A 14,423-nucleotide genomic window follows, 5' to 3' on the forward strand; every position below is an offset into this window, starting at 1 on the left:
TTCCTGTAGAAGCCTATTGAGGGGCTGTCCTACAATTTTCCTCAATTGGTGGTTGGGATTCCAACTCCACCTACGATACAACCACATATTAAACTTACAAAGGCCTATATTCGATCCTTGAATGACAAGGGGCTATTTTGCAAGGATCTTGCTTTAAAACCTAGTTTTTGAAAAGGGCTGCCTCAAAAATATAACTCTCTCTGACAGAGATGGACTTACATGCATCTTACTTCTCAGGGAAGTATGGAAAGAATGGAAAAGCCATACAGAACTATTCCTTTTTGAAATTAAGAGTAAAAAGAGTCCCAAACTCACTGTCTTCTTGCTGCATTTTTCCTTTTATGTGAAACGATTCTTAAGATCTGATCTCTCCATACTGACAACTCTAAAAACCCTCTGAAGGGCCTCATGATGAAACACGGAGTCACAGAACGGCAACAATTGTGACAATTCTACATGCACTCCTTTACCTATAGAAAACATAGCCTGCCTTTTGCATAGTTCATTTGACATAGAACTGAAAGCTATTTCAAAGCATAGCCCAAGACTTTCAAAAGAGCTCGTTTTATAAAATGCTCTGTCAGTGAGGAAAACTTTGTACACATGGCAGATAATTCTGCAGAGACTGATTTAACTTTTCAGAATAATGTGAAGGGGGGATGATGAGTTAAATAACATACAGGATAAATGTCTCCATATCCAATGTGAGGTGGCAACCCCTCAGGAAAAGCAATTCAATCAAAGAAAGATGAACTCCATCTCTCTTGTTTAAAAACACAGCTCTAAAAATGCGAATGGTAAATCTGAAGATCATGTAAGAGCAGTTGGTAGAAGTAACAGGTTGGAACATTAGGCACACAAATCAGATAGTAGTATTCAGTAGGACAGAGGGTACAAGCCTCTGGAAACACTATGCTAGAATTGCTCTCTACCAGTGGTCTGTTAAGGGTGAGGTACAAAAGGCTAAGAAGTGGGAGTGGAGTCACCAGTTATGGAGACTTGCTGTGGCCACCTTTGAGGGAGTTCATGAAAGGAACGGGCATCAGAGATATAGATATGTAGATCCTATTTTGTTCTAGATTTATAGATATTAGTTCCTTGCACAAGTGAGGGAAATGTTTGGAAGTGAAGAATTATCAGCATCTGAACAGAATTCTCAATTTTCAGAGGCTTACTAGCTGTGTAATGTGAAATTTCCTTGGTAGATTGGATACTGTGATCATGAAAATTTTTTCAGCATTAAATGGTGGAACCACAGAGTTATAAAAGGATATGCAAAAGTACTTATGGGCTTTAAACACAAATTTTCATCAAATAGTATACTACTTGAGGATGTAAAATTTTTAATTACAATAATGGAAAAATCCCCAGAAAGGTAGACTAAGCAAAGCAGTGGGCAGAGCAGGCAGATTTGCATCATCAGTGTATGAGTAAATTGGGTGACTTAAGAAAAGTTAATAAAAAGGAACATGAGTAGGGAAAAAGACAGACTCTTGATGAACACTACTGTAGACAGGAAAAGGACCTCCATCAACTCAGGAAATGCACCAAACAGAAAGAACTGAAAACAAAAGAGCAAAACCAAAACACAGGAACCTGAAGATTAGATCTTTCCTAAAGGCTTTGCAAATACTCAGTGGATCCTATGAAATCTCAATGAAAGGATTACCAAAAATAAGTAATATAGGAAAGGATATCAACAGATTATTTTGTGAAAACTATACTAATGATATGATGACTGGCTGGAAGATTCAAGATGCTCATGTAATTGAAATGTGAAGGAATATTCAAACATTTTGCAAATAGTGAAAGTCAAAGCAACAAGATCACTGCTGAAAGGATTAAAATACTTACCTTTTCCCAAGATGGATTGTGCAAATACATTAGCTTACTTAGAACAGAATGTCAAAAACTGCACAGAAATATTCAATCTCTTTTAACCCCCAAAAGACAAGAATCCAGCTCATACCCTCCAGTCACCCTGAATGGAGTCACTATCTCTGAACAAAACACCAACCATTCTGGTTGAGCAATCAAGGCCTGAACATACAGAAGGGTGAAAGGCATGCAAGGAACAGAGTGAATTGGAATGATGTGGTATACTGGGGTGGACATGCTGTTAATGGACTGAACTACGGCATGTGAAGCATCTGGGGTAAACATTGGAAAGTTTTGTGGGGCCTGGATGAGGAAAGGGAGCTGTGGTTTCAGTGCATTACACATGACAGCTAGAGACTGAGTGTGAACGACTGTGGCCTTTGTTGTCTTTTTCTAGAGCTACCTCATGTGTGCACATATGTGTGTGTGTGTGTGTGTGTGTGTGTGTGTGTGTGTGTGTGTGTGTGTGTGTGTGTGTGCTGTTTTTCATGTGTGGCAGGGTGGGGACAGAAATGGACGAAGGCAGTAAGTATGAATATGTACATGTCTATATATGTTTCTATATGTATAAGTATGTTTATCCCTGGGGATAGGGGAGAAAGAATACTTCCCACGTATTCCCTGCGTGTCGTAGAAGGCGACTAAAAGGGAAGGGAGCGGGGGGCTGGAAATCCTCCCCTCTCGTTTTTTTAATTTTCCAAAAGAAGGAACAGAGAAGGGGGCCAGGTGAGGATATTCCCTCAAAGGCCCAGTCCTCTGTTCTTAACGCTACCTCGCTATCGCGGGAAATGGCGAATAGTATGAAAAAAAAAAAAAAATGTATAAGTATGTATACGTTGAAATGTATAGGTATGTATATGTGCGTGTGTGGGCGTTTATGTATATACATATGTATGTGGGTGGGTTGGGCCATTCTTTCATCTGTTTCCTTGCTCTACCTCGCTAACGTGGGAGACAGCGACTAAGACTTTGGGCAAGCTGCAAACAACACAGGAATGCAAGGCTTCAACTTTGCAGCGGCACAGTCCAATTCAAGGATTTTCTTATTTGGCCAGAGTTCAGCCAATAGTACTTCACAAGTTGAAATTTTCAAGTTTGGTACTGCAAATACAGAAGTCCCAACACCAGCATCTTCAATTGGCCCAGATAATCCATTTAACTCCCCTGCGCCTCCTAGTCGAAGTGTAATGAAGAAGGCAGTCAGGCGAAACCCCAGGAAGCAGTAATGCCTCAGGTGGTGTTACCAAACTGTGTCTTTGAATTCTAGTTTTTATATATATATACACAAACTTTTGTATTTATTGCATTGGCTTGTCAAAGGTCATGTGGAGAGGTAGAGCTTGACATCACATTAATAATTGGTCATTATCCACGTAGTCTGGCCAAACTCATGCCATGTTCTTGATATATCTGCCTGAGAGCCACAGACTTTGCTCCTTGGTTGTCCATATCATAATGGATGTACTGTGGCTGTAAGTTGATACAGTTCTTTGGATATGTTAAATAATCTTTTATAGTGTTTAAAAACACATTATGGACTATGAAAAGTAATCTCAGTTTCACACATTTTTCATGGTAAACACTAAATGGTTCACCAAGAAGTAAGTCTTGGCTCTTAGTCACATGTGAGGAAGGCTAGCATGTGAAACCTGTGACATCAGCACCATGTGACACCCACTTGGTAGAAGCAGAAGCATCTTCAGGTTTTCTGTGACAGTTTTTGTTTATCTATTTTGCTTTGTCGCTGTCTCCCGCGTTTGCGAGGTAGCGCAAGGAAACAGACGAAAGAAATGGCCCAACCCACCCCCATACACATGTATAAACAAACACACACGTCCACACACACAAATATACATACCTATACATCACAATGTACACATATATATACACACATAGACACATACATATATACCCATGCACACAATTCACACTGTCTGCCTGTATTCATTCCCATCGCCACCTCGCCACACATGGAATACCATCCCCCTCCCACCTCATATGTGCGGGGTAGCGCTAGGAAAAGACAACAAAGGCCTCATTCGTTCACACTCAGTCTCTAGCTGTCATGCAATAATGCCCGAAACCACAGCTCCCTTTCCACATCCAGGCCCCACACAGCTTTCCATGGTTTACTCCAGACGCTTCACATGCCCTGATTCAATCCACTAACAGCACGTCAACCCCAGTATACCACATCGATCCAATTCACTCTATTCCTTGCCCGCCTTTCACCCTTCTGCATGTTCAGGCCCCGATCACTCAAAATCTTTTTCACTCCATCTTTCCACCTCCAATTTGGTCTCCCACTTCTCATCGTTCCCTCCACCTCCGACACATATATCCTCTTGGCCAATCTTTCCTCACTCATTCTCTCCATGTGCCCAAACCGTTTCAAAACACCCTCTTCTGCTCTCTCAACCACGCTCTTTTTATTTCCACACATCTCTCTTACCCTTACGTTACTCACTCGATCAAACCACCTCACACCACACATTGTCCTCAAACATCTCATTTCCAGCACATCCATCCTCCTGCGCACAACTCTATCCATAGCCCACGCCTCGCAACCATACAACATTGTTGGAACCACTATTTCTTCAAACATAGCCATTTTTGCTTTCCGAGATAATGTTCTCTGTTTGTTATACTGTATTCTATAAGGTAATAGGAAGCTATTACACATATTCCCTACGTGTCGTAGAAGGCGACTAAAAGGGGAGTGAGTGGGGGGGGGGGGGGCTGGAAATCCTCCCCTCTTGTTTTTTTTAATTTTCCAAAAGAAGGAACAGAGAAGGGGGCCAGGTGAGGATATTCCCTCAGAGGCCCAGTCCTCTGTTCTTAACGCTACCTTGCTGATGTGGGAAATGGCGAATAGTTTGAAAGAAAGAAAAAGATATATATATATATATATATATATATATATATATATATATATATATATATATATATTTTTTTTTTTTTATTATACTTTGTCGCTGTCTCCCGCGTTTGCGAGGTAGCGCAAGGAAACAGACGAAAGAAATGGCCCAACCCCCTCCCCCCATACACATGTATATACATACGTCCACACACGCAAATATACATACCTACACAGCTTTCCATGGTTTACCCCAGACGCCTCACATGCTCTGATTCAATCCACTGACAGCACGTCAACCCCGGTATACCACATCGCTCCAATTCACTCTATTCCTTGCCCTCCTTTCACCCTCCTGCATGTTCAGGCCCCGATCACACAAAATCTTTTTCACTCCATCTTTCCACCTCCAATTTGGTCTCCCTCTTCTCCTTGTTCCCTCCACCTCCGACACATATATCCTCTTGGTCAATCTTTCCTCACTCATCCTCTCCATGTGCCCAAACCACTTCAAAACACCCTCTTCTGCTCTCTCAACCACGCTCTTTTTATTTCCACACATCTCTCTTACCCTTACGTTACTCACTCGATCAAACCACCTCACACCACACATTGTCCTCAAACATCTCATTTCCAGCACATCCATCCTCCTGCGCACAACTCTATCCATAGCCCACGCCTCGCAACCATACAACATTGTTGGAACCACTATTCCTTCAAACATACCCATTTTTGCTTTCCGAGATAATGTTCTCGACTTCCACACATTCTTCAAGGCCCCCAGGATTTTCGCCCCCTCCCCCACCCTATGATCCACTTCCGCTTCCATGGTTCCATCCGCTGCCAGATCCACTCCCAGATATCTAAAACACTTCACTTCCTCCAGTTTTTCTCCATTCAAACTCACCTCCCAATTGACTTGACCCTCAACCCTACTGTACCTAATAACCTTGCTCTTATTCACATTTACTCTTAACTTTCTTCTCCCACACACTTTTCCAAACTCAGTCACCAGCTTCTGCAGTTTCTCACATGAATCAGCCACCAGCGCTGTATCATCAGCGAACAACAACTGACTCACTTCCCAAGCTCTCTCATCCCCAACAGACTTCAAACTTGCCCCTCTTTCCAAAACTCTTGCATTTACCTCCCTAACAACCCCATCCATAAACAAATTAAACAACCATGGAGACATCACACACCCCTGCCGCAAACCTACATTCACTGAGAACCAATCACTTTCCTCTCTTCCTACACGTACACATGCCTTACATCCTCGATAAAAACTTTTCACTGCTTCTAACAACTTCCCTCCCACACCATATATTCTTAATACCTTCCACAGAGCATCTCTATCAACTCTATCATATGCCTTCTCCAGATCCATAAATGCTACATACAAATCCATTTGCGAGGTAGCGCAAGGAAACAGACGAAAGAAATGGCCCAACCCACCCCCATACACATGTATATACATACGTCCACACACGCAAATATACATACCTACACAGCTTTCCATGGGTTACCTCATACATCTCATTTCCGACACATCCACCCTTCTCCGCACAAATATAAAATGTGTGCATATATGATTACTATTTGTGACAAATACTTGTGTGTTATGGGGAAAGAGTTTTACACTCATGTTGCCCTGTCTTTTAACCTTGTTTATATGTAGAATTCTTGACTCTTATGTATGTATAAACACATCTAGCCAAAACCAGGTTCATATTTCACTAACCAGCCCCTAGTGGAGGATGAACTGCTAGGTACGGAGTGATCCAGTTGCTGTAATCAGGATTCAAATCCATGCAAGTTTGATCCAAGGTAGCCCATGCATATGCGATGGTCATTAACACATATATTAGGTTATCACACATCATAAGTGGATGTGGAAGTTGGTGTCTGGCTATTTTTTGAATAAGGAATGATGTGTAACACAGTAACAAAACACTAAACCACAAGCAATGGCCTTGTATAAAAGTTATTTAGAAAATCTGAACAGTTTAGATCTTAACATTTTTAGAATATTCTCTTATTAACTTACCTGGAAAGGTTTAAGGGTCCTCCTGATGGGACATGTGAAGATTACCACACCTCCCCCACCAGGTGGCAGACCACGTCGAACCATTCTCAAGCTGAGCCCATCATCTACCACCAAGAACTTCTTCAGTACAGGCAGCATTGATGAGCGTATCATGTCAACCGATGGGTCCATCTATAAAAGACGTTTAGAGGACTTTAGATGTATTTTGTATCAGTCTTGCAAGGATATCCTACAAACAGACAGAAGTAGTAGGTAGGAACATTTAGGCAAGAGTATTAAGTTCTAGTCATTGGTAAGAGCTCTATCCACAAGAAATCAGTGTAGTCAGTAGGAACATTATGTAGAAGCCTCAGAAAACACTGTACTAGAGTTGCCCTATGCCAGTGTCCTGTTACGGGTAAGGCACTAAAGGCTAAAAAGCGGCACTGGAGTTCGCTTGTTAAGGTGACTCTATTGCCAAGGCCACTCCTTGGAAGGAGTTCCAACTGGAACAGGTGTTAGAGATATAGATAGACAGAACCACATTACATTGACATCACTGACCTAAACAGTATCATAGCATGAAGATTGAGTGCTGGTAATGAGTTCTCCTAACTCATGAAGTTGGGATAAATCACATGGCTAATTAGGCAAATAACAAAATGATACTTGGTATTATGTTTGGGGATGATCAATCAATCAACTCAAAGTTTCTGGCTGATCAGCACCTTCTCACTCAGTACTATGTCACCCACTATTTACAAAACATAAAATACACTTTAGTACCATACTCATTGATACAATTTCATCAAAATTCACTAAGTTTCCACTTTGAACAGCAAATCCCCAACATACATTTCACTTAGCTTTTGAATGAATTAATCCTCTTTTGTAGATTTAATCTTTATACAACTGCAAACATCAACTGATGTTCTCTTAGGAAATGGAAACTGACACCAATTGATGTTTTAACTTTTCCTGCCTCTATAAAAATAAAATCCAGCTGACTTACTGTACCATTAATAACCTACAGACATCTCTTCTATTGCTACGATTGTGTTAGAAAAATTCTGTTCTCCCAAGTATTCCCACAACCATCATTGTAAGTGTAAGGTCTTGCATACATAATGAAGCTGTACAAAATACATATATCACTGGATGACCTAAATCATTAGAAGGAACATATAATAAGTATCAGCTTTTGAGGACAGTGAAGAAGGATGAAAAATCTTTCAGTAGACATCATTGTGTACTGTACCTGCCATGGGAGGCCCTGTTCAGAATGAAAGCCATCAACAACAATAATCTTCATACAGCCAACCAAACAACATGCTTAGAGTATTGCAAAAGTGGAAACTTGGCTTGAAAGGGCCCCAACATACACCACAAGAGGTAAAGACAAGCACTAAGGTAAGCCTCTACTCTCTTATCAAAAATTTGCACTTAAAAAAAATCCTCGAAGGAATGGTTCCCAATCTACAATTGAGAACCATAAGATATTACCACAGAAAACAGAAAGTTCACAATACAGGAAAGCAATTTAAATTTCTAGGGTACAAAATTGTTCAAAACAATGTCTTCAGCCGTTTGAAAAGATTATGGCCCAGTCAATGAAAAAGTCTGAAAAAAGGACAAAGCAAGTACCTAGAAGGTGAGCTAGACCAGCTAAGAGGTAATGACTAAACAGGTGTATGGGCCATGGCTTCTAACAGGTCTACAAACTGGGGAATACTGCGACAGACTAGAGTCGGACCAACCTGCCAGGGTAGATCTCCAAAACTGTTTTAAGAGCACATATGAGGTCAGGAGCAAAGAATGAAAATTTCCTTCAACTGTTATTGGAAAACTTCATGTTTCCAATTCATCAAAATCCCATACAGCTCGCACACTGAAGTTTACACACACCAGTGCAATAGTTCTGCTCACAGTTATACAAGAAGGAAAAGAGACATCAGCTTCTGCAGTTCCTCATTTGAGTCTGCTATCAAAGCCATGACATCTGTAACATAAACCGACCTTCAAGGCCACCCTCCTCCATAAGACTGCAAACCTGCCCCTTTCTCAAAAATCCCTGCATACGACTCCTTTCCAACAAATTCCTAAAACGGTTTAAACTGCCATGGCAAAAGACTCTTTCACCAGAAAGCATTCAACCCCTTCTCTTCCTATTTGTACACAATCTTTATTTTCTCGATAAATAATCCTCAGTGCTTCCAGTAGCTTTCCTTCCATGCCATATATTCGTAACATCTTCAATAAAACATCTCTATAAACAGTGTCATATGCTTTTCCAAGAACCATAAATGCCACATAAAAATAGTTTTCTTTAAGTATTCCTCACACAAAATGTTCTGTTCCTCCCAAGTTTGATGCTCTTTGTAGGCCTCAACCTCGAATCACCATCCCCCCCTTGTATAAATTACCTAGTTACTCAATAGATGCATTCCTCTGTAATTTAGCATTCACATTTGTCCACCTTGCCTTCACTAAAGCACTATACAGGCATTTCATCAATCCTCAGGCACCTCACCTTGACGTACATATAATAAAAATCCTGACTAACCAATTAACAGTGCTGTCATCCCCTTTCTTAATTAATTCAACAACAATCCCTCTTTTTCACTAAACCATTCAGAAAGACTTTCTAACTCCACACACTTCTATATCTCAAACACCCAACATCTGCAACCCCATCTTGAAAATGCTCAATCTATCTCATCTTCACCTCTTCTTTACCTGATACCACATTCCCATCTGCTCCCCTCACTGAAGTTCCCATTTGTTCTCTTGTTCTCCTAACACCATCTACCCCTCCCTCCAAAACGTTTTTTTTATTCAACCCTAAAGTTTGCCTAGTCTGCACCCCAATCTCTAATTTTCCCTTATTACCTCATCCTGACCTCCTACCACTTTCCCTATTACATTTTGCACTCACTTGCACTCCTCCCCTGCAAGAAATGCTTATATATATATACATCTCTCTTCTCTTTCAGTAGTGGCTTAAGTTCCTTATCCCACCAGTCACCACCCTTTCTAACATGCTCACATCCCACTCTCAACCATTATGCACTTAGTCTTCACAATGGGATGCTCGTGCACAGTAGAAATTCAAGAAATGTACGAGACAATTCATGAAGGTTAGCAGAGTTTTATCTATAAATCCAGTGTAATTCTGAGAAAGGTTTGTGGTAAAAAAAAAAAAAAGACAGAGAGTTGCTTACAAGAAAAGCTGTTTATAAAAACAACTTGTTTAATGAGAGGGAAAGGTACATTATGATGGCCAGAGAGGGTAAGTCATCAAGGATGAAAAAAGTAATGACCTCTTACTTTCACATACTTTCAGCATCTTCCTTCAACCTTACCTACTTTACCTAAGTTCTGAAGGTCTACACACCATAGCTTGGTGTAATGCTAAGGTGTTGAATTGTTCTGCAGATCAGTCAGGCTGCTGGCAGCTACAGCCTACTTGCCTATGTAAACACCACATCCTGGCTGGTCTGGCATGCTTTGTAAACACTTGTCCAGGACCTTCTTATATTTTTCCAATGTACAGCCCAGTGTTTGAAATGGCCACAAGCATGTGAAAAACCTAGGCCTAAGATGTTTAGCACTTTCATGCATTATTTTACTGCATTTCTTTACTCTAGTGGTAGTAACACAAACATATCAACAAATAATTTCAATGATTCATTTCATAGAAGGCAGGGTATACCACTGTTGTGGTGGCTTCCATTAACATGATTCAGGCATAACCATAAATCATCCCATCTCTCTCATCTCTGATAAAAACGTCAATGTGAAAATTAGAAAAAGGAAACACAGGTTGTACCTCTTTAATCTGGCAATGTTGGAACCTGGCTATCCCTGGACAAAAGAAAATGCCAGAAAACACTCTGACCCCTAAGTCACACACAGTTGATGATCTGATCTCACAGCATTCACAGTCTTTACAGATATTCCTTTATCAAATTTTTTCAGTAACTCAATCTTTTCCAGCAAGGATAATGATTTATGCTTACACTTATCAACAATAGCACCATCTTCTGCAACTCTTGCTCTTTTGGATGACATCCTGAAGGGCTAAAATACAGATTTTGGTACCTTAGTGCTGCTAACAGCGATGCCCTGGTGGCATATCCACTAACTAATAACTATTGGTAACAGTCAAAACATGCCGGACAGAGAGCGCCGAAAGAAGAGAGGTACAACCTGTATATATATAAATTATACTAAATAAGCTGGTGACGGAGTTTGGTAAAGTGTGTGGAAGAAGAAAGTTAAGAGTAAATGTGAATAAGAGCAAGGTTATTACGTACAGTAGGGTTGAGGGTCAAGTCAATTGGGAGGTGAGTTTGAATGGAGAAAAACTGGAGGAAGTGAAGTGTTTTAGATATCTGGGAGTGGATCTGTCAGCGGATGGAACCATGGAAGCGGAAGTGGATCATAGGGTGGGGGAGGGGGCGAAAATTTTGGGAGCCTTGAAAAATGTGTGGAAGTCGAGAACATTATCCCCGAAAGCAAAAATGGGTATGTTTGAAGGAATAGTAGTTCCAACAATGTTGTATGGTTGCGAGGCGTGGGCTATGGATAGAGTTGTGCGCAGGAGGATGGATGTGCTGGAAATGAGATGTTTGAGGACAATGTGTGGTGTGAGGTGGTTTGATCGAGTAAGTAACGTAAGGGTAAGAGAGATGTGTGGAAATAAAAAGAGCGTGGTTGAGAGAGCAGAAGAGGGTGTTTTGAAATGGTTTGGGCACATGGAGAGAATGAGTGAGGAAAGATTGACCAAGAGGATATATGTGTCGGAGGTGGAGGGAACGAGGAGAAGAGGGAGACCAAATTGGAGGTGGAAAGATGGAGTGAAAAGGATTTTGTGTGATCGGGGCCTGAACATGCAGGAGGGTGAAAGGAGGGCAAGGAATAGAGTGAATTGGAGCGATGTGGTATACAGGGGTTGACGTGCTGTCAGTGGATTGAATCAAGGCATGTGAAGCGTCCGGGGTAAACCAAGGAAAGCTGTGTAGGTATGTATATTTGCGTGTGTGGACGTGTGTATGTACATGTGTATGGGGGGGTTGGGCCATTTCTTTCGTCTGTTTCCTTGCGCTACCTCGCAAACGCGGGAGACAGCGACAAAGTGTAAAAAAAAAAAAAAAAAAAAAAAAAAAAAGCTTAATTATCCGTAAGAAGCAAGAGATCAATGCCATAAAATATACTAAATAAGCCTAAATATCTGTAAGAAACAAGAAGTACAACATGCCAGAATAATAGCAATTTAGTTCACGACAACTTCTAACCTTGTTATTTGTGATTCCCTTCAATGTTATATCTAAAGGAATCTTGCAGAATGGTGCCAGCATGAACAGAGGCTCTAAGTAGTACCTAAAAAAAAAAAAAGAATATAAACCATGAACTTCTTCAAGAAGTATGAAAAAAGTGACAATATAAGCAGCACATATTTCATGAAATCAGTTACAAATACAGATTAAGAATTTCATAAACATTGTTACATATGGGATACATACACTCTGTTTTCTCAATGACATTAGAAAAATTACTGCATCATCATTAAAAGATATACAGTGAGTAAATTTCAGACAATATATACATTTATACATACATTCACCTAGACACTTTCCTACATATTTGCCAGTTCCCACTCTTGCAAGGTAGTCCTAAGAAAAGGCCTCATTCGCTTACATCCATTATCTATCTGTCAAGGGTAATACATCAAAACCACAGCCCCTATCCACAACCAGACCACACAGACCTTTCTGTAGTTACCCATCTAATCAAAATGCCCTAATTCAACACACGGATAGCACATTATCCCCTGTATACCACATCTAATTCACACAAACACGTGAAAGTCGAGAACATTATCTCAGAAAGCAAAAATGGGTGTGTTTGAAAGAAAAGTGGTTCTAACAATGTTGTATGGTTGCGAGGCGTGGGCTATGGATAGAGTTGTGCGCAGGAGGGTGGATGTGCTGGAAATGAGATGTTTGAGGACAATAAGTGGTGTGAGGTGGTTTGATCGAGTAAGTATTTTAAGGGTACGAGAGATGTGTGGAAATAAAAAGAGTGTGGTTGAGAGAGCATAAGAGGGTGTTTTGAAATGGTTTGGGCACATGGAGAGAATGAGTGAGGAAAGATTGACCAAGAGGATATATGTGTCAGAGGTGGAGGGAACGAGAAGTGGGAGACCAAATTGGAGGTGGAAAGATGGAGTGAAAAAGATTTTGAGTGATTGGGGCCTGAACATGCAGGAGGGTGAAAGGCGGGCAAGGAATAGAGTGAATTGGATCGATGTGGTATACCGGGGTCGACGTGCTGTCAATGGATTGAAACAGGGCATGTGAAGCGTCTAGGGTAAACCATGGAAAGTTCTGTGGAGCCTGGATGTGGAAAGGGACCTGTGGTTTTGGACATTATTGCATGACAGCTAGAGACTGAGTGTGAACGAATGGGGCCTTTGTTGTCTTTTCCTAGCGCTACCTCGCACACATGAGGGGAGAGGGGGATGTTATTCCATGTGTGGCGAGGTGGCGATGGGAATGAATAAAGGCAGACAGTGTGAATTGTGTGCATGTGTATATATGCATGTGTCTGTGTGTGTATATATATGTGTACATTGAGATGTATGGGTATCTATATTTGCGTGTGTGGACGTGTATGTATATACATGTGTATGGGGGTGGGTTGGGCCATTTCTTTCATCTGTTTCCTTGCGCTACCTTGCAAACGCAGGAGACAGCGACAAAGCAAAATAAATAAATAAATAAATAAATATATATATATATATATATATATATGACTCATGTATATATATATATATATATATATATATATATATATATATATATATATATATATATATATATATATATGACTCATGTATGACTCATGGTGAGGTGCCTGAGGATTGGCGGAATGCGTGCATAGTGCCATTGTACAAAGGCAAAGGGGATAAGAGTGAGTGCTCAAATTACAGAGGTATAAGTTTGTTGAGTATTCCTGGTAAATTATATGGGAGGGTATTAATTGAGAGGGTGAAGGCATGTACAGAGCATCAGATTGGGGAAGAGCAGTGTGGTTTCAGAAGTGGTAGAGGATGTGTGGATCAGGTGTTTGCTTTGAAGAATGTATGTGAGAAATACTTAGAAAAGCAAATGGATTTGTATGTAGCATTTATGGATCTGGAGAAGGCATATGATAGAGTTGATAGAGATGCTCTGTGGAAGGTATTAAGAATATATGGTGTGGGAGGCAAGTTGTTAGAAGCAGTGAAAAGTTTTTATCGAGGATGTAAGGCATGTGTACGTGTAGGAAGAGAGGAAAGTGACTGGTTCTCAGTGAACGTAGGTTTGCGGCAGGGGTGTGTGATGTCTCCATGGTTGTTTAATTTGTTTATGGATGGGGTTGTTTGGGAGGTGAATGCAAGAGTTTTGGAAAGAGGGGCAAGTATGAAGTCTGTTGGGATGAGAGAGCTTGGGAAGTGAGTCAGTTGTTGTTCGCTGATGATACAGCACTGGTGGCTGATTCATGTGAGAAACTGCAGAAGCTGGTGTCTGAGTTTGGTAAAGTGTGTGAAAGAAGAAAGTTAAAAGTAAATGTGAATAAGAGCAAGGTTATTAGGTACAGTAGGGTTGAGGGTCAAGT

General features: G+C 40.7%; 1 protein-coding gene across 1 annotated transcript in view; it reads right to left on the reverse strand.

Moving 5' to 3' along the window:
* The window catches only part of Rtc1 (RNA terminal phosphate cyclase 1), a 42,642-nt gene that overhangs the window by 7,927 nt on the left and 20,292 nt on the right, over positions 1 to 14,423 (reverse strand). The window contains exons 3-4 of the mRNA XM_071686484.1: positions 12,059 to 12,143; positions 6,783 to 6,953 (exon numbers count right to left, since the gene is read on the reverse strand). Coding sequence (XP_071542585.1) covers positions 6,783 to 6,953; positions 12,059 to 12,143 — 256 coding nt within the window. The remainder of the gene's footprint in view (positions 1 to 6,782; positions 6,954 to 12,058; positions 12,144 to 14,423) is intronic.

This window comes from Panulirus ornatus, chromosome 42, assembly GCF_036320965.1.
Source record: "Panulirus ornatus isolate Po-2019 chromosome 42, ASM3632096v1, whole genome shotgun sequence".
Taxonomy (NCBI): Eukaryota; Metazoa; Arthropoda; class Malacostraca; order Decapoda; family Palinuridae; genus Panulirus; species Panulirus ornatus.